General features: G+C 65.5%; 3 protein-coding genes across 4 annotated transcripts; all 3 read right to left on the bottom strand.

The window, feature by feature from the left end:
• Positions 1-230: 230 nt before the first annotated feature.
• Positions 231-7,437, bottom strand: TEDC1 (tubulin epsilon and delta complex 1). 2 transcript variants are annotated; one of them, XM_024567748.3, is made up of 8 exons: positions 7,167-7,437; positions 6,999-7,077; positions 6,437-6,642; positions 6,009-6,164; positions 4,848-4,946; positions 3,318-3,404; positions 2,792-2,950; positions 231-1,731 (listed from the first exon to the last, which is right to left on the bottom strand). In XM_024567748.3, the coding sequence occupies exons 1-8, from the start codon at positions 7,305-7,307 to the stop codon at positions 1,408-1,410; spliced, it is 1,251 nt and encodes a 416-aa protein (XP_024423516.1). In that variant the 5' UTR covers positions 7,308-7,437; the 3' UTR covers positions 231-1,407. The 2 variants fall into 2 exon arrangements, with proteins under 2 accessions (XP_024423516.1, XP_024423517.1); XM_024567749.3 differs by lacking the exon at positions 4,848-4,946.
• Positions 7,438-10,170: 2,733 nt separating this feature from the next.
• CRIP1 (cysteine rich protein 1) lies at positions 10,171-11,649 on the bottom strand. Its single transcript, XM_024568128.4, has 5 exons — positions 11,510-11,649; positions 10,661-10,755; positions 10,529-10,586; positions 10,407-10,453; positions 10,171-10,295 (listed from the first exon to the last, which is right to left on the bottom strand). The coding sequence occupies exons 1-4, from the start codon at positions 11,547-11,549 to the stop codon at positions 10,413-10,415; spliced, it is 234 nt and encodes a 77-aa protein (XP_024423896.1). The 5' UTR covers positions 11,550-11,649; the 3' UTR covers positions 10,171-10,295; positions 10,407-10,412.
• A 6,621-nt stretch (positions 11,650-18,270) lies between these two features.
• On the bottom strand, positions 18,271-22,912 carry CRIP2 (cysteine rich protein 2). The gene is made up of 8 exons (XM_024568126.4): positions 22,719-22,912; positions 20,175-20,269; positions 19,996-20,053; positions 19,604-19,744; positions 19,452-19,520; positions 19,276-19,370; positions 18,907-18,964; positions 18,271-18,821 (listed from the first exon to the last, which is right to left on the bottom strand). Exons 1-8 carry the CDS (start codon positions 22,759-22,761, stop codon positions 18,754-18,756), a joined length of 627 nt encoding a protein of 208 aa, XP_024423894.1. The 5' UTR covers positions 22,762-22,912; the 3' UTR covers positions 18,271-18,753.
• Positions 22,913-23,479: the final 567 nt, after the last annotated feature.

Below are 23,479 nucleotides of genomic sequence, written 5' to 3'. Positions count from 1 at the left end.
GCCCACACCTGACTTCTGCATGGTGAGGCGGCTGGACTTCAGATCCAGCTGCCAGGACCACTGTCACTCCAACACCCGAAGTCCCGCTCCCCGTCCCAGCATCCTTAGGACAAGCCTGCACCACCGGGGCTGCTTCCCTCGGCTGGGCCTCCCGGGCCAGAGGCTACAGTCCCAGACACAGTCACTGGGGTGACCGAGAATGTAACGGCTAGGGACTAGTTTGAGACGCGACAGCTCCGTTTATTCATTTAGGTTCCTAACGATCAGGGTCACAAGGGCTGGTGGCCGTCATGGCTGCTGGCAGTCCACACAGCTCAGGGCACAGCAGGGGGACGGGAGTCCAGGAGTGACACCTCACACATCCAGAGGGTGCAGGTGGAGGACCAGGCCCCCTGTGTCCAAGACCATAGCTGGAGCCAGCAGGGAGTGACGGGACCCAGGGCAGCTGGCGCGGTGGTGCTGAGGGAGTGGAGAGAGACTCCAGGCCAAGACAGTGGGCACAGGCCTGGGGACTCTCTGGGGACTGGCCCTAGGAGGACAAGGTCAGGGATATGCAGGGGAGGCTGAGGAGAGACCATTCCAGCAGGAGGAGGGTGGGCAGGAGGCCCAGGGGGTAGGAGTGGCCGCAGGCCCAAGCTGGCCAGTGGCAGCTACTGGAGAGAGGCAGCCCTCCCACCGGCCCCTTCGCCAGCCCAGCGGCAGCTGGGATTTGGGATTCAACTGTCCTGGGAAGAGGGGAGCCTGGAGAGGAGACAGGGCTGAGGCCGCCTGCGCCTCCCGGGAGGCCACTGTGGCAGCAGCTGAGGGCACATCCCCTGCACACAGACGGCTCTTTGTCAGGACCGAGCCCCACTCGCCAAGCAGCCTCAGGGACAAAGCCCCCTCTGTCGACAGTGGCCTCCCCCTCGCCCCACGCACCACCCCTCCCCCAGCTCCAGGTGCCCCCACACACATGCCAGGCACAGGTGCAGCCCAGGTGGCACAATGACAGCCAGGATGCGGATGCAGGGGGCATCCAGAGCAATGCCCTCCCCTAGGGCCCTGACACCACCCTGTGCTGCAGGTCCTTCCCTGGTGGGGGCTCCCCGCCAGGGTCTCCCTCCCGCTCCCGTCCCCAGACAGCGTAGTGGAGGTGCAGCCAGAAACCTGGCCCCTGCAGGGTGGCCTCCACATTTACTTCTGAGTCCCCTCTTGACCCTGAAAGTCCATGGCCGGCCCACTGGACTTGTCATGACCTCCTGAGTGGAGAATGTCTGTACGGCTCCCACTGCTGTTGGGGCTGAGCTCTGTCCAAAGCGGGGCTGAACCCAGGACCCAGAGGCTGGGATCCTGCTTCTGTGTCGACCCTGCATCCACCAAGCATGGAATCTGCCCCTCTGAGGCCAGGCCAGGTCACAAGAGGTGTCCTCAGCATCCAGGCGGTGGGATCCAGATGAGGCCAGGCAGAGCTCCTGCCAGCCTGGCCAGCTGCTGCTGACACTGGGCCTGGAGTTGGCACAGTGTCTCCTCCAAACAGGCCTCGCGGCTCTGCAGTGCCCTGATCACCTCGGCAGCCTGCAGGCCCAGGCCCTCTGGCATCCCAGCTTCAGTTCTCACCAGCCGGTAGGGCCCATGGGGCCGGGGCAGGTCCCCGCTTTGCTCCCAGGCCCACCGCAGGGCCACCAGCTCCTGACCCACGGCGTCCTGTGTGGCCTGCTGGGTGACGCTCCACTCCGGGCCCCGGCCTCCAACCTGCAGTGAGAGAAGCAGTGACTTGGGAGCTAAGAGCAGCCACATCCACCCAGGACGCTGGCTTCAGGTTCCCTTGGCACTCACTCAGCCCCGCCAGTGGCACCCACCGGCCCCACAGCCCCCACCCACATGCTGAGAGGGGCTTCCAGCCTAGACACCTCAGCTCCCAGGAAGCAGAGGCCCACCCTACACCAGCTCAAAGGCCCAGCCCTTCCAGGCTCCGGTCTACCCTCACTGAGTCCTTGAACCCTAAGCAGCAGCCGGGAGTCCCCAGGGACAGGGCGACAGTCCTGCAGGACCTGAGCCCTCAAGGCACCAGCTGTGGGACCACCATGCTCACCAGGGTGGGGGTCTGGGAGCAAGGCTTGGTGGCTCCCCGCAGGCCAAGACCCTCGGGGCCCATTCAGAGCCCAGAAGACCCACCCCTAGGATACCCACCCTCCACCCTCACAGCCATTCCAGGGGAAACAACCCACCACCCACTGCTGAATGCAGGACAGGGAGCATGGGGTGGGACAGACTCGAGGGACACGACTGGGAACACAGCCTGCTGGGGCTGCCTGTGGTCCAGTGGGGGATGGTGTGCGAAGCTTCACACACATCCCCAGGGAACCGCTCTGACCCTTAGCCCCACAGGTTCCCAACAAAGAAGCACCAAGGGGCCTGAGCTGTGACAAGTGCCAGCCTCATTCCTGGCATTAAAACCCCCTGCAGACATCAGCTGTCACCACCAGGGCGGGGAGCGGACACGAACAGCAAGGAGACAGTGGGGCAGTAGCAGGCCCCAAAGAGACCACCCTGAAGACTTTAGGGGAAAACCGTGCTCACAGGTTCAGGTACTTCCGAGAAGGAAGCCTGGAGCCCAGGTGCTTACCTGCCCACCAGCCAGTGGCACAGGCCACATGAGCAGGAGCCAGCAGGGATAAGGGGTTTTGAGGGGCTGGAGGGGGGGAGCCTTTCCCATGCACCCCTTCTCCATCGGACTCCGCCCACACTTGGATGAACCCATATGAGCCCCACTGTCATCTCTACACGCAAGCCAGCAGCTGGGCACCCTCACCCTGGCCTCCAAGGCCGCCCGCCGGGCCTCCACTGCCTCCCGCAGCTCCGCCTGCAGGGCCTGCAGCTGCCGTTCCAACTCCTCAGCCCCAGACTCGCGGGGCCTGGGCACAGACATGGGCTGTGGGGCCTCTGGGGGGCAGGCTCCCAGGACCGTGTCCTGCAGAGGGAGACCCGAGTGAGGGTGGCACCAGCTGCAGTGCCGCACGTACAGCCCAGCTCCTAACCCGTGGGGACAGAGGCCCAGGTCACACAGCCAGCTAGACAGCTAGTGTCACCCAGGCAGGCCTGGAGGCCAGGGGCACAAAGGCCAGGCCCCTGAGAAGTTTGAGTCTCCCCAGGAACTGGCAGGGTGGGAGGGGGACCACTGGACGTGTCGAAGGAGCTCCCAGACTCAGCACGGCAGGCCTGGGTGCAGCGCTGGCTTCAGGCCAAGCTGGGGTGTGGCCTTGGGGCTGCTGCGTCAGGGCCAGGGAAGGGGAGCAGGAGGGGAGGGTGGGAGAGGGGAGAGGGCCAAGCATGCTGACCATCCAGGGCCAAAAGACCACCTCCCGGCGCCGCCACTCCAGAGTGGCCTCCAGGCGTGCATTCTCACTCTCCAGCCTCCGCAGCAGCTGCAACGCAAACCGGAGCCCAGGCTGAGGCAGAGCTCCCAGGGCACTCAGACCCCAGAGCTGGGGCTCCGCCCAGCACCCATCCCTCCCTCTGGCCCCTGTGCCCAGTCACCTCGGCCCAGCCATCTCCCTGTACCACACAGACAACCCAGATGCTGGCCAGGCAGCCAGGCACCTGCGGCTGCAGCTGGAACCCAGTCAGGGGGCCAGACAGCAGTGGCCTTGAAGAACTGACCGAGGGCCCAGCCTAGCACATTGCTAGCCCGAGTGGAGGCAGGCCTGCGACGAGAACCAGACTACAGCTTAGGGGACCCACAGCCTGGGAGGGCTGAGACGGGCGGAGCGTGCAGCCCTCATGCTCGTGCTGCAGTTACATGTGTGCATACATGCATACACATGTGTGCACATGCACACTGGTCAAGAACAGTCCCACAGGCCACAGGGAAGCGGGGCAGGCAGGCACTGTGGAAGGGGAGGCCACAGCCCCTTCCCTCCCAAGGTGTGGGGCAGGGTGGGGTCCCGATGTGTGAGGAAAGGCTCAGCCAGCCACCATAATCATTCTAGAAGCCTTTGGAAGCCTTCCCAGGTGTGCAGGCCCTGTGCATGGGTGGTCCAGGCTCCCACCAGCTCCCCATCCAGAAACCAAAGAAGGAAGCCAACCATGGCCTCTGTCAACCTGGTCACTCTGCCCGTGGCCCTGAGGCACCAACAGGCGCAGCCTCCGGGAGGAGGGGGAGCCGCCTGCACCAGACCAGCCCACCACCCCAACGATCAGGGACTGGGGACTGAGCAGCACTAGGCTGGAGCTGGCGCAGCCTCTGCTTTGCTAACGTGGGGACTGGGACAGCAAGCCAGGACCTCACGAAGTCACCCTTAAGAGGAGACAGAGCCAAGAGCACCTCAGATACCCAGATGCCACCTTAGTGCCTCGAGGGCCCAGCACAGTCCTTCCCCGCCTGGGTGGAGCCCAGAGAGGTGTCAGCCAGGGCCACAGGCTCAGCAGGCATCCCCGCCTGGACACCTGACCCCACAACGGAAGGCAGAGACCCCCTGCTCGGGAGCTGGGGCCTGCTGGGCCAGGAAGCAGGAACCACACTGGCCTCAGCACCCCTCCCAGGCCAGGCAGTTCCAGCCTCACAGTCTGGACAGGCCAAGCCCAGCCCTCAAGGGACAGCAGCCCATCACCAGCTGACACCTGCATAAGCTGGGACGCTGCGGTGCTCCTCCTCGATTCAACCCTCACCCTTGGTCCTGCCTGTGCTGGCCACCTGCACACACAGCAGCCAGTCCGCACCCCCATGGTGCCGGGAGGTCTGGGGGCCGGAGAGGCCTCTGCACATATGCCTGTCCCCCACACCAACAAGGCGCTGGGCTTGGCAAACAGGAAGGGCGCAAACCTAGGCCCTCCCTTGGCCCCTCCCACCTCAGCCAACCAGCCCTCACCTGCCGGCCACTCTCAGGGTCCCTGAGCAGCTCCGTTTCAGCAACAGACAGGTGGCCCAGGCTGCGGTCACTGTGGCAGCCTCGAGTGTACCAGTGGATCTAAACAGGCAGTGTAGAGCCGGGCTGAGCCAGGGCCTTCAGAACCGCCTCACAGATGAGGACACGGGAGCAGAGGGGCACAGCTGGCCATGGCAGTCCAGGGCAGGATGGTCCTCAGCCCCTGGGGACCAGCCCCGAGCCTGCCAGAGGCCCTGGGTAGTCCACCCCCTGCCGCCCTGTCCCACCTAGCTCCAGGGGCACGGTGGGGGTAGAGAGGGGCGCCCCTGTTTCCTTCCCCCCTCAGCTCATCAAGTGCCAGGACCACGTGCTAAGAGGAACAGCCTGTGGATAGGCGCAGCGGTCCAGCAGGGCCAGCAGTGGAACACAGAGCAACCTGCCTGGGCCTGGGGGCAGAGAGGGCTCCTCAACCAGGTGAGCCTGCAGGTGGCAAGCAGGTTAACACATGGTGCGTCCCAAGCAGCAGGAGCTGAGGCCAAGAAAGAGGAAACGAGAAGTTCTAGGAAAGACCAGCCGAGCAAAGAACCCTCTGCCGGAGGTGGTGATGTGGGCTGGAGGGGTCTCGGCACCGAGGAGCCCTGCACCAGAAGGAGCCCCAGGCCACCTGCCCAGGCACCTCTTGGCCCGGACCTTGCACTGGGCCTGTGGGGGGGATACCTGTACCTGCCAGCTGAGTCCTATCAGCTCTCAGGAACACACAGGAGCTGGCCACTGCTCACCAGCCCACACTCAGGGCACAATGAGAGGACAGGGTGCCTAAGCAGTGACTCCCCCAAGGCCTGGACCCTGTTCCATTGCTCAATGACACAGAACCTGAGGCCTGCTGGGACTTCTAGGGACAGAAAGGCCAAGCCCACAGGCGATACCCAGCTCCACCTGCCCTAGGCCCCCTCCTGGGCCACCTGGAGCTCTGGGCTCAGGCTCCTCGCCACCTCAGGGCAGTGCCCAACCAGTCACCCCCAGCCAGGCCTGGAAGGTCTAATTTCCAGCCAAAGGCCACAGCCACAGCCCTTGCTGGACAGGCCACAGGGAGCGAGCAGCAGCCTGACAGCCAGGAGCTAGGAGGGCAGTTGCCACTGGATGGAGAGTTCTCAAGGGTACTACCTTGCCCAGGAGGGCACACTGCTCCTGCTGACTGGCCATCAGGGTTCGCCACCGGAACCGCAGCTTTCCCATCAGCCACTGCAGGTGGCGGACGTCCACGGGGCCATCTGCTTCCGCTCGCGGTTCAGGCAGGCCTGGGCTGGCCAGGATGTCACACTGGAGAGGGAGTGAGGGTCATGTCCTGCTCCCACCAGCGGCAGAGGCCCCAAAAGGGAAAAGAGAAGGGAGGCCGCTGAGAGAGAGAGCCGTGGGGCTAGGGAGCCGGACAGGGAGGCCGGTGGAGGCCCAGCCTCCATGCCCTCGCTGGGGCCGCAGGATGACAACGCTGACCCCCACAGCGCTGTCCTGAGGGCGGACGAGGCCTGTCCTCAAGGGTCTGGCAGGCAGCGCCCAAGACTAGGACTGGCCCACTCCCACCGCACACCCACCTCACACACAGGCATGTTGTCGCCCAGCTGCACGCGGGTCTGGGCCAGCAGCCGCTCGGGTAGAGTCTCGCGGGCGAGGAGCCAGGAAAGAGCCAGGAGCAGCTCGCGGCTGCCCCGGGAGCCATCCTCAGGGAGCTGAGTGAGCCTCCGCCACCGGGGGTAGCCCTGGGAGAGCAGCTCTGACTTCACCCAGCGGGCTTGGGCCTCTGGAGGTAAGAGAAGGGCGGCTCACTGGAAGGGACACCACCCAGACCCCTAAGGGACCCCCGCCACGACTCCCAAAAAAGAGGCCCGGAGGGCGTTGGGGCTTAACCAGGATGAAGGAGTGGACGGGGCTTGTGAGGTGAAAGGGACTAGAGCCTATGGAGGCGGGACTTACTGGAGGCCGCTGGGTTGACCAGGAGTGAACCCCGGAAGCAGGTCCTACTTGGGGGGAGGGGGCTTACCTGGGTGGGCGTGGCCAGGTCCTCCGAAAGGGGATTGTACGGAGGGACTGGGGTGACCAAAATGGACGGGGCCAGAGATTAGGGTATTGTACAGAGCCCACCCGCGCGGCACTTACCCGCGGCGGGGGAGGCCGTGTTGCCGCCAGCCCGCAGCTGCGAGAGCATGCAGACGAGCAGCCGCCAGAGCGCGGGGGCCTGAGGGTAAAAGAGGGAAGGCGTCAGCAGGCCCTGCTGCCTCCCTACGGGGCCCCAGCGGGCCTGGACGCCAGCCCTGCGCGCCTCACCGCTTCCGGAAGGTCGAACTTGGCGCGGCGAAAGGTCTCGGGGCTGGGACCGGCGGGCAGCGTCCGACTCAGCGCGGCGATGGCCTCGGGCAAGGCCCCCGCCGAATCCTTCCGGTCCACCCGGCGCCGCCGCCTCCCCATGCAGCCAGCAGCGGGCACCGGCCTCGCTCGACCGCGCGACACCGCTGGCGAGTTCCCCAGTCCAATTCCCGCGCCTGTGCCGCCACCGCTGCGTCCGCTCTCTCTCGCGGCCTGGATTGGGCCACGCCCCCGACCCGGGCCCAATGAGCGGCGCCTCGGGCGAGTGAGTGCAGTCCGTCCTGTCTGCTGTGGAGGCACTTCCGGCCTACCAGGGACCAATGGCAGTAAGAGCTCCGACGGAGTCCGCTCTGTGCTGCCCAATTGCGGCGACACTCGACACCAAAGACTCCACCAATCAGCGCCTTACCCCTTGCACCAAACGGTAGCCTAGCCACTGCTGGAAGGTCTGCGCCCACGCTCAGTAGCCCCTGCATCCGGGAGGTTCGCACAAATGGGCACCACGGACACCGCCGGCGACCCTCAACCTCCGCGATGCCCTCTCCGGCCTGGCCGCCAGGGGTCGCCCGAACGCTGCGGCGCGTACCAGGACTGAGACCCGGGGGCCACCGCTGGGGCTCCGGGGAGGGCCCCGGACAGCTCAGCCCCGAGGCGCGCGGGTGAGAGGCTCCTCCGGGAAGGCCAGCGACTCTCCCCACCAAAACCTACATGTACAGACTTCCCGGGCCTGGTCCTTTCTCTGTGCTGCCAGCCCGCGCAGCCTGCCTCTGTCCTGCACCCTCGTTCTCTCCGTCCCACCATTAAAGAGTTTTTGAAGGAGCATATGGAAAGCGGTTTGGAGGCTCTTCCAGAGTTAGACACTGGTTTACTCTACAGTGCCAGTATCGGAACGCACGAGAACTGTGTTCACAAACACGGAAGTGCACAGCAGCTTTGTTCCTGGCAGCCCAAAATGAAACAAGGCCGCCGGCCCAGCAGTAAACCCGTCCAGGGGGCGGTGGTCAGCAGCAGCCACGCACCACTGCCACGTGCTGCTGCTTGGCTGCAGCTCGGACAGGGAAGAAGCTGGTCTGTGCACTGTATCTAGGAGATGTCCAGAAAAGCCATCTGTAGAGACAGTAAGCAGGTTCTGTGGCCTGGAAAGAGTCCGGGATGGGGACGAGGAGACTTTTGTGAGTGCCCAGAGTGGTCTAGAACTGGCCTGTGGCAGCAGAAGTTCGTTAACTTGCTGCAGTAATTAAATGTACACAGGTGAAGTTTATGGAATGTAAATTATACCTCAAAGCTGTAAAGAAGACAGAGCGTGGGAGGAGGAACAGAAGAGAGGGAAAGAGAAGGAAGTCAGTCCTGGACCCCAACTTTCCCCAGCCCCAGCCAAGCCCACAAGAAATGCAGTCACACCAGACCCCTTCTTCCTCCCAGCCCTCACCTTTGTTCACCTGCCTCTGTCAGGCACAGCCAGCTCCTCATCCATGTGTTCCCCATAACCAACCTCTTTCTTCCCCCAGCCTCCACCGCAGGTGCCCCTGGATCCCCTGCCCCAGCACTCCCACCTGGAGTAGGCATTTCTCCTGTGCAGGTCCTCCCCTGCACCGCAGGGGCTGCCCCCGCTGGCACATGCCCTCACCCACACAACGGTTTTGCTGTCTGTTCCCCCAGTCCCCACTACCAGTTCCCTCCCATGTCCACCTTCGGCTGAGGCTGGGACAGCACAGGCCTCCAGTCTGACCCTGCCTTCTGGCTTCCCAGCAGCCCAAGGGTCTTTCTGGCCACCCTCCTGTGGCCTTCAGAATAAAACCACTTTCCTTAGCTCGCCCGATGGCTCCTGATGTTGGGTCTGGAGCCCTGTCCGGCCTCTGCACCTGCTGGGCCTTCTCCCCAGAGTGCTTTCCTCCCCACCTGAGGCCTAGGCGGACCCACTCCTCCTGCAGACCACCTCTCCTCACTCACCCCAAATGTGCCTCCCCCGGGCTGGGAGGGCCTCTGCTGCCCCTCAACACTGCCTGTCCTGGTGGCTCAGGGCCACTTTCCCTTGCACTCACTGCTGTGCACAGAACCCCGGCCTCACCAAAGCACCTCCACTCCCCCCGCCCTGCCCTTCCCCATCTGTACCGGAAGCACTCCAGCTCCCACCTCATGGGACTCAGTGAGTCCCCATCTTTCTCTCACACACAGCCAACACTACATCCTGCCCTTTAGCCTCCCACAGCCTGCCCGGCCCAGGCCTGCAGAGCCACCACCAAAGCCCTAGGGTAGGGCCAAGACCACATGCCAAGCTGAGATGACCTCTCTTTGCTCCTTAGGTCAGCAGAGAGCTGGGAGGGTGACATCTGCCAGGCCACGGTGCAAGTGGCCAGTGGGGGACATAAAGAGGGCTCAGAGGGTGGCCAAGTCTGCAGCTGCTGCCCCAAGTGTCACGGGAGTTTCCGGAAGCCCCCTGCATCACCACGCAGCCTGTCCTCAAATGCCCCCTTTAGGCAGCTGGCCACTGCGCAGTCCCTGGGCCCAGGGCGGGGTCAAATAAGGGACGGTGGTGTCCAGGCGGACGCCCCTGCTGAAGCACAGCTGGCCGGGTCAGTAGAATGGGCTGAGGATGGGGACTAAGTTGGAGTAGCAGGAAGTGGGGAGGGCAGTGAAGACTTCCCGCCACAACTCCCCCAAAGCTCAAAAACGGAACCAGCATGAGCTCAGCTGATTCACCCTGCGGCTGACCCTCCGGCTCCTGCCCTTGTGGCCTGGTGTTCCCACTGACCCATGGGCCTTCCCCTTGCCCAACAGGGCTGGGGCACCTTTGGGCCCAGGAGCTGGAGAGCGGAGCTTCCATGGGGCTGTCCAGGGTAGCCAGGGCACTTCCATGCAGAGGGGGCTGCAGCCTGTGGTGGGCCCCCAGGGCGTAGGGTCTGGCCTCAGGACCCCCACTGCAGCTCCCCTCAACCACTCCCCAGCAACAGGCACACAAGGCAGGTCTTCCCAGCATTGGGTTTATTGAGGGCATGAGGGGCTACAGGGGAGCCCCATGTGCCTGGAGTTAAGGCTGGGCATCAGCTGGAGGGGCCGTGGTCCAGCGGGCCGGGATGGGGTCACCACCACCTGCACACAGAGACAGAGACAGAGGTAAGGGCAGGCCTCCCTCAGGACTGGGGTGGGAAGCCTGACCTGAGGGCCAGCCAGGCCAGGGGTCAGGGTGGGGCAGGGGTGTACCTGGGTCTACTTGAAAGTGTGACTCTCAGCTCCGCCTCGCCCAAAGCCTACAGAGAAAATAGTGAGTAGATTAGGGGTGGCCAAGGGCAGTGGGAGGTCGAGTGGGGCTGCGGAGAGCATACCTTTGGGCCCAAACATGGCGGCGTAGCAGGGATGGTTGCAGTAGGGCTTGCCTTCATGCTGCAGAGAGAGGGGCCATGAGGGGCTGTCCCCCCCCCCACCCCGCCCCTGCTGCCCCCCAGGCCCTGCCCTACCTCAGCATGGCCCCCTGAGGTCAGTGTCTTCCCACACTTCTCACACTTCAGACATGGCCGGTGCCAGTCCTTCCCCAGGGACGTCACCCGCTCAGCTGCAGACAAACAGGCCCCGGTGAGGCACTGGTCTGGGGACAGAGAGCACACCCACCCACCCGCACACCCACCTTCTCCAGCCACCTCCCCCAGGGCCCTCCCACCTGTGCCTGGTGGCCCAACCACAGTTTCCGACGGCCTTTGTACCTCCAGTCCCCTGGCTCAATCCAACCAAATGAACGGGAGGGGGCGCTAGCCCTGGGCTGAGGGCTGGGGTGGGGGTCAGGAGGGCCTGGCTGCCAGGTTAAGTCCTCGGGACTCTGCACCGGTCACCGGGGTGGGGATTGCAGGGAGCCCTCTCTGTGACCGGGGTGGGGGGGGCCTCCCACTTCCTCCTGAATCTCCTGTGGGTGGGATCCAGGGCGCGGGGCAGGAAGGCGGTGCCCGGGAGCAGAGCGCGCCGGGGATAGCGCCCTGGGTACCGATTTCCGCGTCTGTTTTTACTTAACGCTGGGAGGGGCGGCGGGAGCCCCACGTTCTTTCCTGCCCAGCGGGGTCCCCGCCCAGGGCGCGCCCAGAAGGAGGAGGCGGGAGAGACCGGGACCTAGAGACGGGGAGACCCGGAGACGGAAAGCCCATCCCACGCAGGGGGTCCCAACCCGCATATCCATGGTTGCTTGCAGGGCTGAAGTGTCCACTCCCGGGAGGGTTTCCTGGGCTCGCCAGGCGCCTCCACCGAGAGCGAACTCCGCCAGGACGCCCCGGGGTTCGGAGCACCGCGGTTCGGCCAGGAATGGGCCGGGGTGCGCTCACCGAAGTACACCTCCTTGTCACACTTGGGGCACTTGGGCATAGCGGCGCTGGGTCGGGTACGGACGGCCAGGCGGGAACAGACAGCAGCGATCGACTGGGTGGGACCCGCCGGGTGCGCGCCTTTCAGGGAAGCTGGGACCCCGCCCCTTAGAGGCCCGCCCCTCGCACCCCCCTCCCCCTCATTCTGACACTTGACCCGACGACCTCGGCTCCAGATGAGGAGTCTAGAAAGGCCATCTGGGGTCCATCCTCGCTTCGGGGCAGGCCCTGGGCCTGACTGACCACTGAGTAGTGGCTGGGGGTGCGCAGGGGACCCATGGGGACTCACTGAAGGGTGGAGCTGCTCAGGCGGCTCCAGCCCCACCCCTCGCCCAGGGTTGTGGAGTACCCGAGTCCAGGATCTGCCGAAGGAGCTCCCCAGGAGCAGGAAGGTGCACCCCACTCCCAGTCCTTGCTCCCCCCACCACATGCTGGAGCCCCCAAGGAGACAGGCTGGAGTGGGGGAAAGGAGAGCTCACCTCTAAAATGCAAATAGATGCAAACAGCCTGAGACACAACCCCACACACTTTGACCGGCCCTCCCCTGAGTATGGGATGGGGACAGTATCAAGGGAGTCTCAGCCTGGTAACCCCCCAAGAATTCCCCTCAGGCCTTCACACGCGGGACATCCCAGCCTCTGTGAGTCCCCCCCAGCCCCCACACCTCTGGGAAATCCATCGGACCACAGTGGGAATGTCCCCAGAACCATGACGAACTGGAGGTGGGTTGCCCCCTCACTCCATAGGGCAGCAGTGGCTGGAGTCTCTGCAGGGATGGTGGGGAGCCGTGCCCCAGCTGTTTCCAGAGGCGGGCTCCTTATCTCTGGGGAGGCGCCTATGGTGCAGTGCAGTCCAAGTTTGTTGCCCAGGACAGCGGCTGGCCCCCCCCTCCCCGTGCCAGGCAGAGACCTTGGGACCCGCCCACCCCGGGAATGGGGTGGACCCAGGGGGCTGGCGCTGGGCTGTGGGGTCCCGAGCCATCCTTCTAGAGACAGTGAGATAGCCCTCCCCCACCTCGCCACCCCCCCCCCCCCCCAGGGAATCCCTGCTCTAACCCTCCTCCCTCCTGGTCACTGTCACTCAGCCCCTCCCTCTCTGTGCTGGGAGAAGGGGCTGCCCCACCTCTGCCCCACTGCCACACCCAGTTTTGTGGCCTCACCAGCACCTAAGCGTCAGCCCTCCCTCCTGCCCTGCTGTCCACAGTCCCGCCCTCCAGCCTCCACGGTTACCAGCGTTGTCTTCTCCCCTCTACACACCCATCTTGACAAATACGTCATCTCTGGGCCTGTCCAGGCTCCGTCCCCATGGAGGACCCTCCTCCCACAGGGCCCAGGGTCTCCTGGCCTCCCCACACTCATGCTGAGCCCTAGCAACAGCCAGTGACCCCCACCTCGCCCTCCCTGAAGCCCACCCTCCCACCCCCCCGCCCTGCAGCCTGGTCTGGGATATAGAAGGAACCATGGGTGGCTCCATTTCAACACCCCCACCAACCCCAGGAGGCTGGCTTGGGGGAGGGTAGGCACCCTCAGAGTGCAAGCGTGACAGAGGCCACACCCCAGAGCCTACTGCCAGTACGGGGTGCTGCACTGGACTCCAGGCCCCCACAGCCTGCTCCCCACACCTCTCTCTAGCGACTCCCTCCACACTGAGACCCCCTCGCTGAGGCCACAGCTCTGCCTCCGCTGGGACTCTGCCAGCCCAGGGTCCTGGGGCCCTCAGTGGCTGGCTGCCCACTGCCCTTGAGAGTGGGGCGCATGCCTTGCCCCAGTGGAACCCCCGGGTCTCCCCATCACCCACACCAGCCTGCTCCCCCCTTAGAGTCTGACACCCACGGCCACTCCCAGGCTGCTGTGCCCCTGCTAGCACTGGGTCACCTCGCTGTGCTTCTGGAGCGAAGGCCCCCCGCCCAGCCTGACCCCCCACGAGTTCCCACTGCTCTGGGTCCTCCTGGCCTGAGCCTGATGCAGCTGGCCAGAGCTGTAGGGCGGGCCCTGACTTCCCTCATCTCCTGGCTCTGAGATCGAGATTGGGAAGAGAGCTGGAGAGGGAGGAGGTAGGCTGGTGGTTACAGGGGCAGGCCAGGGCCCAGGATGGTTGTGGGGGGACATGGAGTGGTTGCCTCAGGGCACACACACCACCTGGGGTTCCAGGGAAGGCCGCCCCTGGCAGGTGTGCTGGGCGGAGGCCCAGGGGCGGGCTGCCTCCAGAGGGGTCCGGGAGTGACGGGCCTGCACTCTCACAGGCCTGCGTATGTCCCTGGGCCTGCGGGCGCACCTGCGCGTGGGGGCCAGCCATCTGGGTCTCTGCATCTCTGGGGGTGTGCACAAGGCTCCCCTCAGGGCACTTGGCTTCCTGTGTTGCTGTGCAGCCCACCCCTGCCCACTCTGGAGCTCAGGGCAGGTGGGGCTGGGAGCCATTGGTCCTCCCCTCCCTCGCCCTCCTTCACACGGAGATTCCAACCTCGCCCTGTGGGGAGGCCCCCTACCCATGGAAAACCAAATACTGAGTGAGAAAATCCTTCCAAGTCTTCCCTGTTGTTATTGCCCATTGCCATGGTTACAGTGTGGGTTTCAGAGGAGGATGCCAAGGGGGGCCAAGGGTCATAGGCCTCACCCTCCGGTTGGTACACAGCAGGGTTTTCCCACTCAACTCACACACACACACACACACACACACACACACACACTCCCTTGAACCCTTCCCCAAAGCTCCAGCCACAGACTGGGGTGCCCTTCCAACTCTCCTGAGCCTGCCACCTGTCCCGCCTGCCCATAGGCTGGGGACCCCATATCAGCTGCAGCTGCTCCCAACTGGGGCCATGGACAACAGCTTTTGCCTCCCCCCAGGCTCTATGTCCAGGAGCCCCACTTGCAGCCTGGCCCTGACAGCGTCCCCAAGACCTGGGCCTCATGGGGTGCAAGGCCTGCTTCCATCAACACGCCTGGCCCAGGGTGCACTTGTGGGGGAGGGGTGCTGGCCTGCACCAGGCCTACCTGACTCAGGACCTTGTCCGGCCCTCCACCCCTGACCCCACTATTGTGGGCTACTGTGGGCAACTGTTGCAGGAACAAATAAAGACACACCAGACCTCCTCATAGACCCCAAGGTGCAGCCCCCAACCTTGCTCCCCAACGCTGCCAGCACTAGCCAGCAGGCCCTGCCTGGGGCCTTGTCTGCAGTGGGAGGGACAGGGTGGCCAGGACAGGACACGAATCAGCCAACTGCTTGCTCCGGGCTGCCTCTGTGCCCAGAACACCCCTCCTGCTCCAACACACCAAGGGTGAGGGTGCCCGGGGCCCTGAGACCGGGGCAGCCGATGCACTGTCCTGGGTGCACAGCCAAGGCCGCCTCCCTCTGCTCTGTCTTCCCTTTCACAGCCGCACACCTTGACCCCTACCCAGGCTTGGTGGGGGCTTGGATGGGAACCAGGCAGGACCCCGCCTCACAGATTTCTGGAGAGGCCCACCTGCATCTTCCAGTGGCAGGGCTGGACCCCAGTGACCTCTGAGGAATCTGCTCCCAGGGTCCACCCCCCCTACACCAGGGGGGTTCTGCTCCTGAGGCTCCCCCTTCCCAGACTGAGGCACGTGCGTGCTCGGGCCTCTCCCCTGAAGCCTACACCCAGAGCCCCACCCGGGCCTTCAGGTCAGCTCCTCGGTGCAAGGGTGTGTTCAGGGGTAAGACTGTCCCCTCCTGAGGCTGGAGGCTGGCTGGGCCTGTCCCCGGCTCTCGCACACAGGCACCCTGAACGTCAACATGTGCTCCAGGACCAGCAGACCACGGCTGAGCCTGGAGAGACCGGAGTGGCTCCCTCCTCGGGCTCCAGCCTGCCTGCCCTTCCCCCAGGCCTGGCAGACTGAGGGACATTCAGACATTCCCAGGGCCTATTTTCAGCAGCTTGTCTCCCGGGAACCCCTGTCTGCCCCAAGGGCTGGTCCCAGGGTGGGCCTGCTGGGCCCAAGGCTGCTCCGGACGATGCTGAGGCCTGGGGGAAGGGACAGACTCTGCCCTTTCCCAGAAGGGCTCTGCCCACCAGGGCCCAGGTGGGAGGAAGGCTCCTCCCCTCCTCTCCAGGGTGCTGCAGAGCGCTGGGACACCACAGCCTCATGCTCCCTCCCTCTGCCAGCCAGCCTGGGATCCACAGTCAGGCCAGATGGAGTTCCCCAGTCCCCCACCCCAGCCTCCTTGCAGTTGAGCATGGTTCCAGGAATCTCTGCATCCTGGAGCCAAAGCCCAGGCAAAGTCGCCTCAAATTCCAGCCTCACCAGCCCAGCTGCTAGGCCTGTTCACCACCCCTGAGCTCCCCCTCCCTGGGAAAGTGTGCTGCACACACCTGGGCCCTGGAGGCCTGCTAGTCCTCGACCTGCCCTGCCCTCAGGGTCGTTGGCACTCAGCCCCGGGCCACAGCCAATGGGCAGTGAGCAGGTGCTCTAACCAAGGGACTGGAGGGGGTCAGGCCTCCCCTTCAGTCCTAGAAGCTCAGAGAGGTGAGTCTGAGCAGGACGGGGTCCACAGGGAGCCTCCGGTAGGGCAGCGGCGGAAAGGAGGATCTGGGCCTCAGGGTGCGGCAGTGGGGGCACCAGCCAGGGCCCCACGGGCCCAGGTCACAGCTGGGGGGCAGCAGGGGCTTGGAGGGGCCAAGAGTCTTGGAAAGCCTGGACCAATGGGAGACGGGGGCTGTTTGGGGAGGCTCGGGAGTTGGGCGTAACCCTGAGGTTCTAAGGGGGGCAGTGAGGTGGTCAGATGGTAGTTCAGGGCCGCCCCACTGGCTGGGCAGGGGAAGGAGGTACACCTGGGACGCCAACGTCCATTCTCCCTCCCCCTTCCTCTTGCGGATGCGTCCGGGGTTGTGGGCGCCAAAGGAAACACCTGGCTTGTGTGCGTTTGTGGGGGGCGCTCCTGGAGCTAATGCCCCCGAGGGAGCCCCGACAGCGTAAGGGTCACTGCGGCCCCACCCCCCACCCCCGTGTGCCCAGCGAGGCTGCGCGGAGACGGACAGTAGCGGCACCGCCCTGGTTTCCATAACAATCCCTTGGAAACAAACACGGCGGCGCGTCACCCTCCGCCCGCAGGAAATGGGGCGCGCCCTGCCCGGCCAGACTGTGGGGGAGGGGGGCGCTCAGGGCCCAGGCGGAGCCGGGCTCCTCTCCGGTCCAGGCGACCAGTGCACCCCTCACCCCCGCCAGGCCGGGAGGGGCCTTCCACTAGGCCCTGCCCTTCCCGCGTGGGTGATTCGGCGTACCGCTCCCGACGTCTCCTCCCTACATAGTTTCCACTGGAGGCTCCCGGGGGAGGGGCCGGGCTATGCCCTTCGCAGCCCCCAACCCCCAGAGGACAGGAATTTCCCATCCAACACCGGGAGCCCGCCCCCGGGACTGCGGCGGTTGCGCTCCGGGAAGTCTGAGTTCTCCCACAGCGACCGCCATCTGGGGTTCTCGGCCTGGCGGGGGGGGGCGGGATGAGGAGGGGAGCGGCCCCAGTCCCTCCTCTGAGCACGCGTCGGCGCCCCTGCCTGCACAGGACTCTGCCCGGATTGGGGACTGGGGGCCCTGGGGTACCTGCTAGGTGTCCCCGCATGCCGGCCGCATTGCCAGGTGGGAGGAGACGCCGGGTGCCCGGCTGGGCGGCCTAGCAGGGACGGACACCAGAGCCGGTCGCTCCGCCCCCCAGGGACACGGATGGCTGCTCGTCGAACAAAGGGCCCGGCGTCAGGTTCAGCTGTGCCTGAGCCCGCGGACTGCAGGAGGAGCGGGAGCCGTGCCAAAGGCTGGGGTGCAGGACACAGGAGGAGCCGACTGCTCATCGGGCTCCAGGGAGGGCGAGGCGTCTGGGGACCCGGTGCTGGGTGCTGGCCAGAGCCGGGGAGGTGTGCACGGTTTCTGCGTGGGGGCGCCGAGTGGAAGACAATGTACGCCCTCTGGCGGGCGGCCCAGAAGCAGCAGATAAGGGAAGGTGGCCGCGAGGAAGGGGCTCCTAGGAGTTCCCAAGGGGTCCAGGTTGAAAGGGCAAAACCTAGACCGCCGGAGGAGGTCGCGGACCACTCTATTACCACTGCAACCGCAGACTCAGGGACGCTGGTTGGGCAGGAGCGCCCGACAGTGGGGCACGCAAGCCCCACCCTCGGTCTGCCCACCTTCTGTCCCTGGGCCACCACATTGCCAGCCCTGTAGACAAAAGCCATAGCAGAGCCCCAGCAGTCTTGGTCTGACCACACCCTCCCCATCCTGACCCTCTGGACTTCCAGGCTCAGTCCTGGGCTGAAGGCCCACCTCACACTTCCATCCTTCAGCTCCCCCCCCTGCAGAGTCCCTTCCTCTGGTCAGAGGTCTCCTCCCCCTCCGAGTGGCATGCCCTCTGCCTAGTTACCAAGGCTGACCCCCTCGGGCACTGGTGGGTCTCCGGTGGACCAGGGATCTCCCGACTCTAGTGCCCAGGGCTGGCATTCTGGGGTCCAGGCTCCAGAGGCAGGTAACTTCAGCATAACACCAGCTCTGCCCCTCTGCTGGACCCCACCCCCACCTCTTTGGCCCCTCGCAGCTGCCCACTGCCCTCGGGGTGGCACCACAGCCTAAAACAGAGCCTTGCTTCCACCACCACCAACCCTGGGAATGGGAGCTGGCCCTCCACCCCCCCACACACAGTGGGCCCAGGTGTGTTGGGAGAATTTGTGGATAAGACAAAGGGACCCCATCCTGGATTCACATCCATCCCACAACCAGAGACACAGAGCAATCCTCAAACGCTTTACTGACTGACAGCAAAAACCTTGTGAACCCCTGAGGGAAGGGCGGCAGGCGGTGGCTTGCAGGGCAGTGTGAAAAGGCAGGGGGCTTGCCCAGGGAGGCTGTTGCCCAGCTGTGGCCAGGGCAGCAAAGGGAGATAAATAACACTGGGGAGGCGTGAGGCAGCAGGAGGGGGCAGTGGGCGGCCACCTCAGAGAGGGACCCAGCAGGGCCACAAGACACAGATGTGGAGACACGTTGGGTCAGGGAGGCTCAAGGACAAAAGGGCGTAACAGTGATGGGACACAAAGGCAGACACACCGAGACAGGGATGGGCTCGTCTCTGTGAAGACTCCCGAGTGGCTTCTCCCTCCCCCAACAGGCAGGCCCTGGACTCCCAGGCAGGATGTGCTGAGGCTAGGCGGGGCTGGGCAGCTGCTCACTCTCCCCCCAGGGCCAAGCTGTGGGCCAAGGGGCCGGGGCCTAGGGCTGAACTTTGCCCTCAGGGTCCCTGTCGTAGATGTAGCTGCCCACGGCTCCAGTATTCACTCCTGCAGAGAAAGGCGGCAGAAAGGATAGGGGGGCAGAGGGAGGGGGAGGGGGCACCTGGCTCCCCACCCTCCTGGCCATACTCACCCTTGGGTCCGAAGAGTATGCCGTAGCAGGGCTTGTGGCAGTAGGGCTGGCCATCGTGCTGGGGGCAGGATGGGGGTGAGATGGGGGTCCCCAGACTCTTCTGCCCCCACTCCCCTGGTGGATTTCTCCTTGTCCACATGCCTGCCTCCCTCCCCCAGAGCCCTCAACTCCCAGAGCCAAGACCAGCCCACTCACCCAGTGATGGGGGGTGGGGCAAAGCCTACATATGGTGCCCCCCAGCCTCTACTCTGGCCACCAGGGGGCAGCCACCACCACCCTGGCTCTTCTAACCTTGGGAGCAACTTGTCCCCAACCGAGCCCCTTCCAGGCCCCTCAGGTGCTGCCTGTCCCCCTGAGCAGTGCCCTCACCTCCGCGTGCCCACCCGGAGTCAGTGTCTTCCCGCAGCGCTCACAGCGCAGGCACGGCCGGTGCCAGTCCTTGCCCAGAGACGTCACCTTCTCGGCTGGGAAGGGGGAGAGAGCAATGGTGATGCCCAGGCCCTGGCGGGCACCTCCCCCAGGCTGGGGCTGGATGGGTCACTCACCAAAGTAGACCCTCTTGTTGCAGCGAGGACACATGTTGGGTTCCCCGGTGAATGTGGTGACACTGGAGGCTGGGGTCAGGGGTGGAGAGGGGTCAGGTCAGCGCAGCCGAGGTGTTCCCACACCAACCCCCGCCACACAGAGCCCAGCCCACCTTTGCTGGGCCCCTTTGGGGGGCCACTCGCCTTCCGCTCCTCAGTCCGGGCCACAGGGACCTCGATGGGGCCAGTGACCTGCGGTCCCTCTGAGGAAGGCTTCTCATAGATGTAGGAGCCGGCACCTCCGATGTTCACGCCTTCGGGGTGGCAGATGCCATCAGGTGGGGGGCCAGCAGCCCGGCCACACCCAGGCCTCATCCCTTACCCTGCTTCTCAGAAAATGGCCCTCCACAGCCCATTCTAGAGTCAGGGCCCCGCTGCCGAGGGCGCCATGGGCTGGGGTGCAGTCCTGGGAAGGGCATGGAGAAAAGGGGTTGGGGCACCCCCAGGCCTCACCCCTCCCTGGCAAACAGAGCATATCAGGCTGGGGGGCCAGCCCCGAGCTCACCTTTGGGTCCGAACAGTGTAGCATAGCAGGGCTTGTGGCAGAACGGCTTCCCATCATGCTGTGCAGAAGGGCACAAGGTGGGGAACGAGGGCTAGCGCCGGGCTCTCTGGACCCCTCCGTACCTGAGGGTGGAGGTGCCGCACAGCCCCCGGCCCACCCAGCCTGGGAAGAAGGCTCACCTCGGCATGGCCGCCAGGCGTCAGCGTCTTGCTGCAGCGCTCACACTTGAGACAGAACTTGTGCCAGTCCTTGCCCAGGGAGCTCACCTTCTCAGCTGGGGGCGGGAGGGGACCTCAGGGCCAGCCATGCACCCTCCCTGCTCCGCAGGGGCCGCGCTGTCCCTCTGGTCTCAGCCACCCTCACTGCCCTGGGGACAGCACCTCCCCCACACAGTCTCCCTCACCCACATCCCTGAATCGTCCCAGAGCCCTCAGCCAAACCCCCATGGAGTTGGCTGAGGCCTCTACTGAAGGGAGTGGCCCTGAGCCTCCAGGGCCCCTGTGGGGAGGCCAGTCTCCATCCCCCAGTAGGACCCCAAGGGACAGGACGCCTGCCTGTCTGTACTTGGCCCTGGGAGCACCCACCCCACTGCCTGCAGCTGCTGCTCTGGAGCCCGAGGTCTGGGACCAGCTGCTGAGGGTCCGGGCGAGTGTGCACGGCACGCCCCGCCCCGCCCCGCCACAGCGCTGGCGCTGCTTCGCCACTTTCCAGCGGAGGGGAGTTGGGGGAACTCCCCAGGGCTCACAGCAGGGAAAGGGTGGAGGAGAGGGCAGGAAGAAAGGCCGGAGACCAGCCGGAATTCCGGGAAAGGGCCTGACCAGCGGCATGGAGGGTGAGGGGACAGAGCAGCTGGGCCCTGCCACCTGGGCGGAATCTGGCCAAGGACTAGCAGCCTTCTGGTCCCCCTCACATGGAGGTGCCTGTCTGGACGAGGTCTCCCCGATAGCCCAGCAGCCTGGGAGGGAGACCCCTCCTCATCCATGCCAGGGTGGGTCGGGGGGTGCTCAGCTAGGCTCTGGGGTGTGGCCACTGGGGGCAGGGGAATGACCCTTAGACCTAATGGGTGGGCTGGCAGCCACACACTGCTGACAGAGTGGGGCAGACAGAATTCACTAGGTCTGGTGGCTTGGAGGGGAGCTGGTGCCCCACCCAGCTGCACCAGTGTTGGGGACAAAGGCACAGTATCCCGAGGTCACTCTGGATGTCCTGGCCCAGTTCCACCCTGTCCACTCTGCTTCCACTCAGGTGTTGGCTGCTGAGGACGGGGTGCTAGGGTGCAGCCTGGCTGGGGAGCAGGCAGGGTCCCAGCCCCCCAGCCCCTTTTCTGCACCAGAGCCTCCTGGCCAGGACGGAAGCCAGTGGGTCTGAGCGCTGTTGTTTCCTGCTGGGAGCCCAAGCTGGCAGAGCACTTGTCCAGGTTGCCTGCCCACAGGGCCGTCTACCCAGCCAGAGGGCACTGAGCTGGCCAAGCTGGGGGCAAAGTTGTGGGCAGCAGGGCAGGCAGGAGGACCCGGGGACTGTCCCCAACCCTAAGCCTCACAGGCAGGAGCCCTCTCTGGGATGGGGACAGAGGGCTGGGGGGGTTGGCGCTCCTGGGAGGCAGCCGGATGGCCCTGGGCTCCCTGCCAGGCCAGAAGCACTCCAGGCCAAATCCGGTCCCACCCCTCTGGGAACAGCAAACAACCATCGGCCTCCTCCTCCTCTGGCCATCAACGACGGAGGTCAGCGTCAGCAGGGAAGCCAAGTAGCTTCCTTCACGTCTGCCTAACCCCATCCCGGACCCTGACCAGGGAAGGGTCCCCTATTTGTTCCCACCTTTCTGGCCACCCTCCCTTCTGGCTCTGCCTTCCCTCTGTGCAGGCTTTGGTGGGAGGGTCGGTGGGCAGGCACTTTGCTGCCTTGGTTATGTCGGGGTGAGGATCAGTCAGGAGGGGCGAGAGCCCGTGAATAAGCCAGTCAGTGGGGAGAGCCAAGAGGCCCCGCTTTCCCAGGGGCATCCCAGGGAAGGCCCCGTCTTCCCAGGAGAAGAGACAGCCCCCCTCCCACCCTGCTTGCCCCTCTGGTTCTGCATTGTGTGGCCTTGAGGAGGGGGTCCTGGCCATCTGGACTCCAGTGCCCTCTTATGTTCATGGGAACTGGCTTGTCACCCCACCCCACCTGTGGGAAAGTCCCGGGGCACCAAAGAAGAGAGCACGTTGGGACACGCGAGAGGTAGAGGCCAAGGTCGCCCCCGCGTGGACCGAGTCCAGACAGACTCCAAATCTGTCCTGGCCCGGCGTGGCCAGAAGTCGGGGTGCGGGTTGGGGGTCACTTGGGGCCACAAGGGCCCGGACATGTGTTCACAAGTAAGAGAAACGGGGGTACGCAGGGAAGTCAGGAGCGCGCGGGAGGCGCTCCGAGCGCGCGACCGCACCCGACCTCGCCCCGCTCGGCACCGCCACCGGGAGGACCTCGACGCGCCCGCGAACCCAGAATGCTCCCCCAACCCGGCCTTAATCCGAGGGACCATGCGCTCCCGCGCAATCCCCACCGGCCGCTTCTGGGATCGGGCAAAGCCGCCTCCACCTCGTGGCAGCTCCACCCTCCGACCGCACCCGAAAGGGCCGCGCGGCGAACCGGGTTGGGGCCGCGCATCCTGGGGCGGCGGCGCGGGACTGCGCGAGTCTGAGGCCGGGGGCTGACCACGAAGGGCGGTGGGGTGCTGGCGGAGTCCGGACACTTACCGAAGTACACAGTCTTGTCGCACTTGGGACACTTGGAAGCCATGGTCGTCGGTGCGCCCGGTTGCTCCCGTCCTCCGCCCGCGCCCGTCTCCGCGTCGCCCGCGCCTCGCCTGCCCCGCCCGCCCGGCTGTGCGCGCGCTCATTGGCTCTGCGGCCGGGGCGGGGCATCGGGATCCCTCCCTCTGGGTCCCACAGCCTGGAGAGGGGGCGTCGCCTGGGCGAGGGAGCACCTGCTGGGAGGGCAAGGGGGGGGCAGCGGGACCAGCCTGGCGCCCCTAGGCCCCACGCGCTAAGCGGTCTCTGCCCGGCCTGGCCGCGCTTTGCCCATTTCCATGGCAACGTCGGGGCAGCTGGCCCGGCCTGCGAGGCGGGGAGTGCGCAGTCCCCTCGGTTCCGGGGAGCCCTGGCCAGCGGGGCCTGTGCTCGGAAGGGCGTCCCCTGGACAAGCAGACGGACGCCCCGACGGCAGGCCCGCCCGCCGCGCCCGGCGCCGGCCCTCAGGCTCCCCCAGAGGACCCCGCCCCCACCCTGTCGCTTGCCCCTCTTCCCTTTGTTGCTCGGTTTCCATAGCAACGGCCGGGAGGCGGGATCGGAGCCGGATTCTTGGCGGGCTCGGCTATCCAGCCCAGCCCGGTCCCGCCCCCCGCCCCTCAAAGTCCGTGGTGCCGAAGGCTCAGCGGGTGGAAGGCAGGGCGCCTGCCACTTCCAAAAACAGCGTGAGAGAAGGGGCGGGGGTGGGTAGGAGGGGGCGACCTGCCGCC

The sequence above is a fragment of the Desmodus rotundus genome, chromosome 7 (genome assembly GCF_022682495.2).
Source record: "Desmodus rotundus isolate HL8 chromosome 7, HLdesRot8A.1, whole genome shotgun sequence".
NCBI lineage: Eukaryota > Metazoa > Chordata > Mammalia > Chiroptera > Phyllostomidae > Desmodus > Desmodus rotundus.
The sequence above is the reverse complement of the archived record's forward strand: the minus strand, read 5'-3'. Positions and strand labels throughout refer to the sequence as shown.

Coding starts and splice junctions, on each gene's coding strand:
- TEDC1 (XM_024567748.3), bottom strand. CDS start 7,307: ATGGGGAGGCGGCGGCGCCGGGTGGACCGGAAGGATTCGGCGGGGGCC. Junction 7,078..7,166: donor AGTTCGACCTTCCGGAAGCG/GTGAGGCGCGCA, acceptor TTTTACCCTCAG/GCCCCCGCGCTCTGGCGGCT. Junction 1,732..2,791: donor GGGCGGCCTTGGAGGCCAGG/GTGAGGGTGCCC, acceptor CTCTCACTGCAG/GTTGGAGGCCGGGGCCCGGA.
- CRIP1 (XM_024568128.4), bottom strand. CDS start 11,549: ATGCCCAAGTGCCCCAAGTGTGACAAGGAGGTGTACTTCG. Junction 10,756..11,509: donor TGACAAGGAGGTGTACTTCG/GTGAGCGCACCC, acceptor GTTTGTCTGCAG/CTGAGCGGGTGACGTCCCTG. Junction 10,587..10,660: donor CCTCAGGGGGCCATGCTGAG/GTAGGGCAGGGC, acceptor CTCTCTCTGCAG/CATGAAGGCAAGCCCTACTG.
- CRIP2 (XM_024568126.4), bottom strand. CDS start 22,761: ATGGCTTCCAAGTGTCCCAAGTGCGACAAGACTGTGTACTTCG. Junction 19,371..19,451: donor CAACAAGAGGGTCTACTTTG/GTGAGTGACCCA, acceptor CCCCCTTCCCAG/CCGAGAAGGTGACGTCTCTG. Junction 18,965..19,275: donor CTCCGGGTGGGCACGCGGAG/GTGAGGGCACTG, acceptor TCCTGCCCCCAG/CACGATGGCCAGCCCTACTG.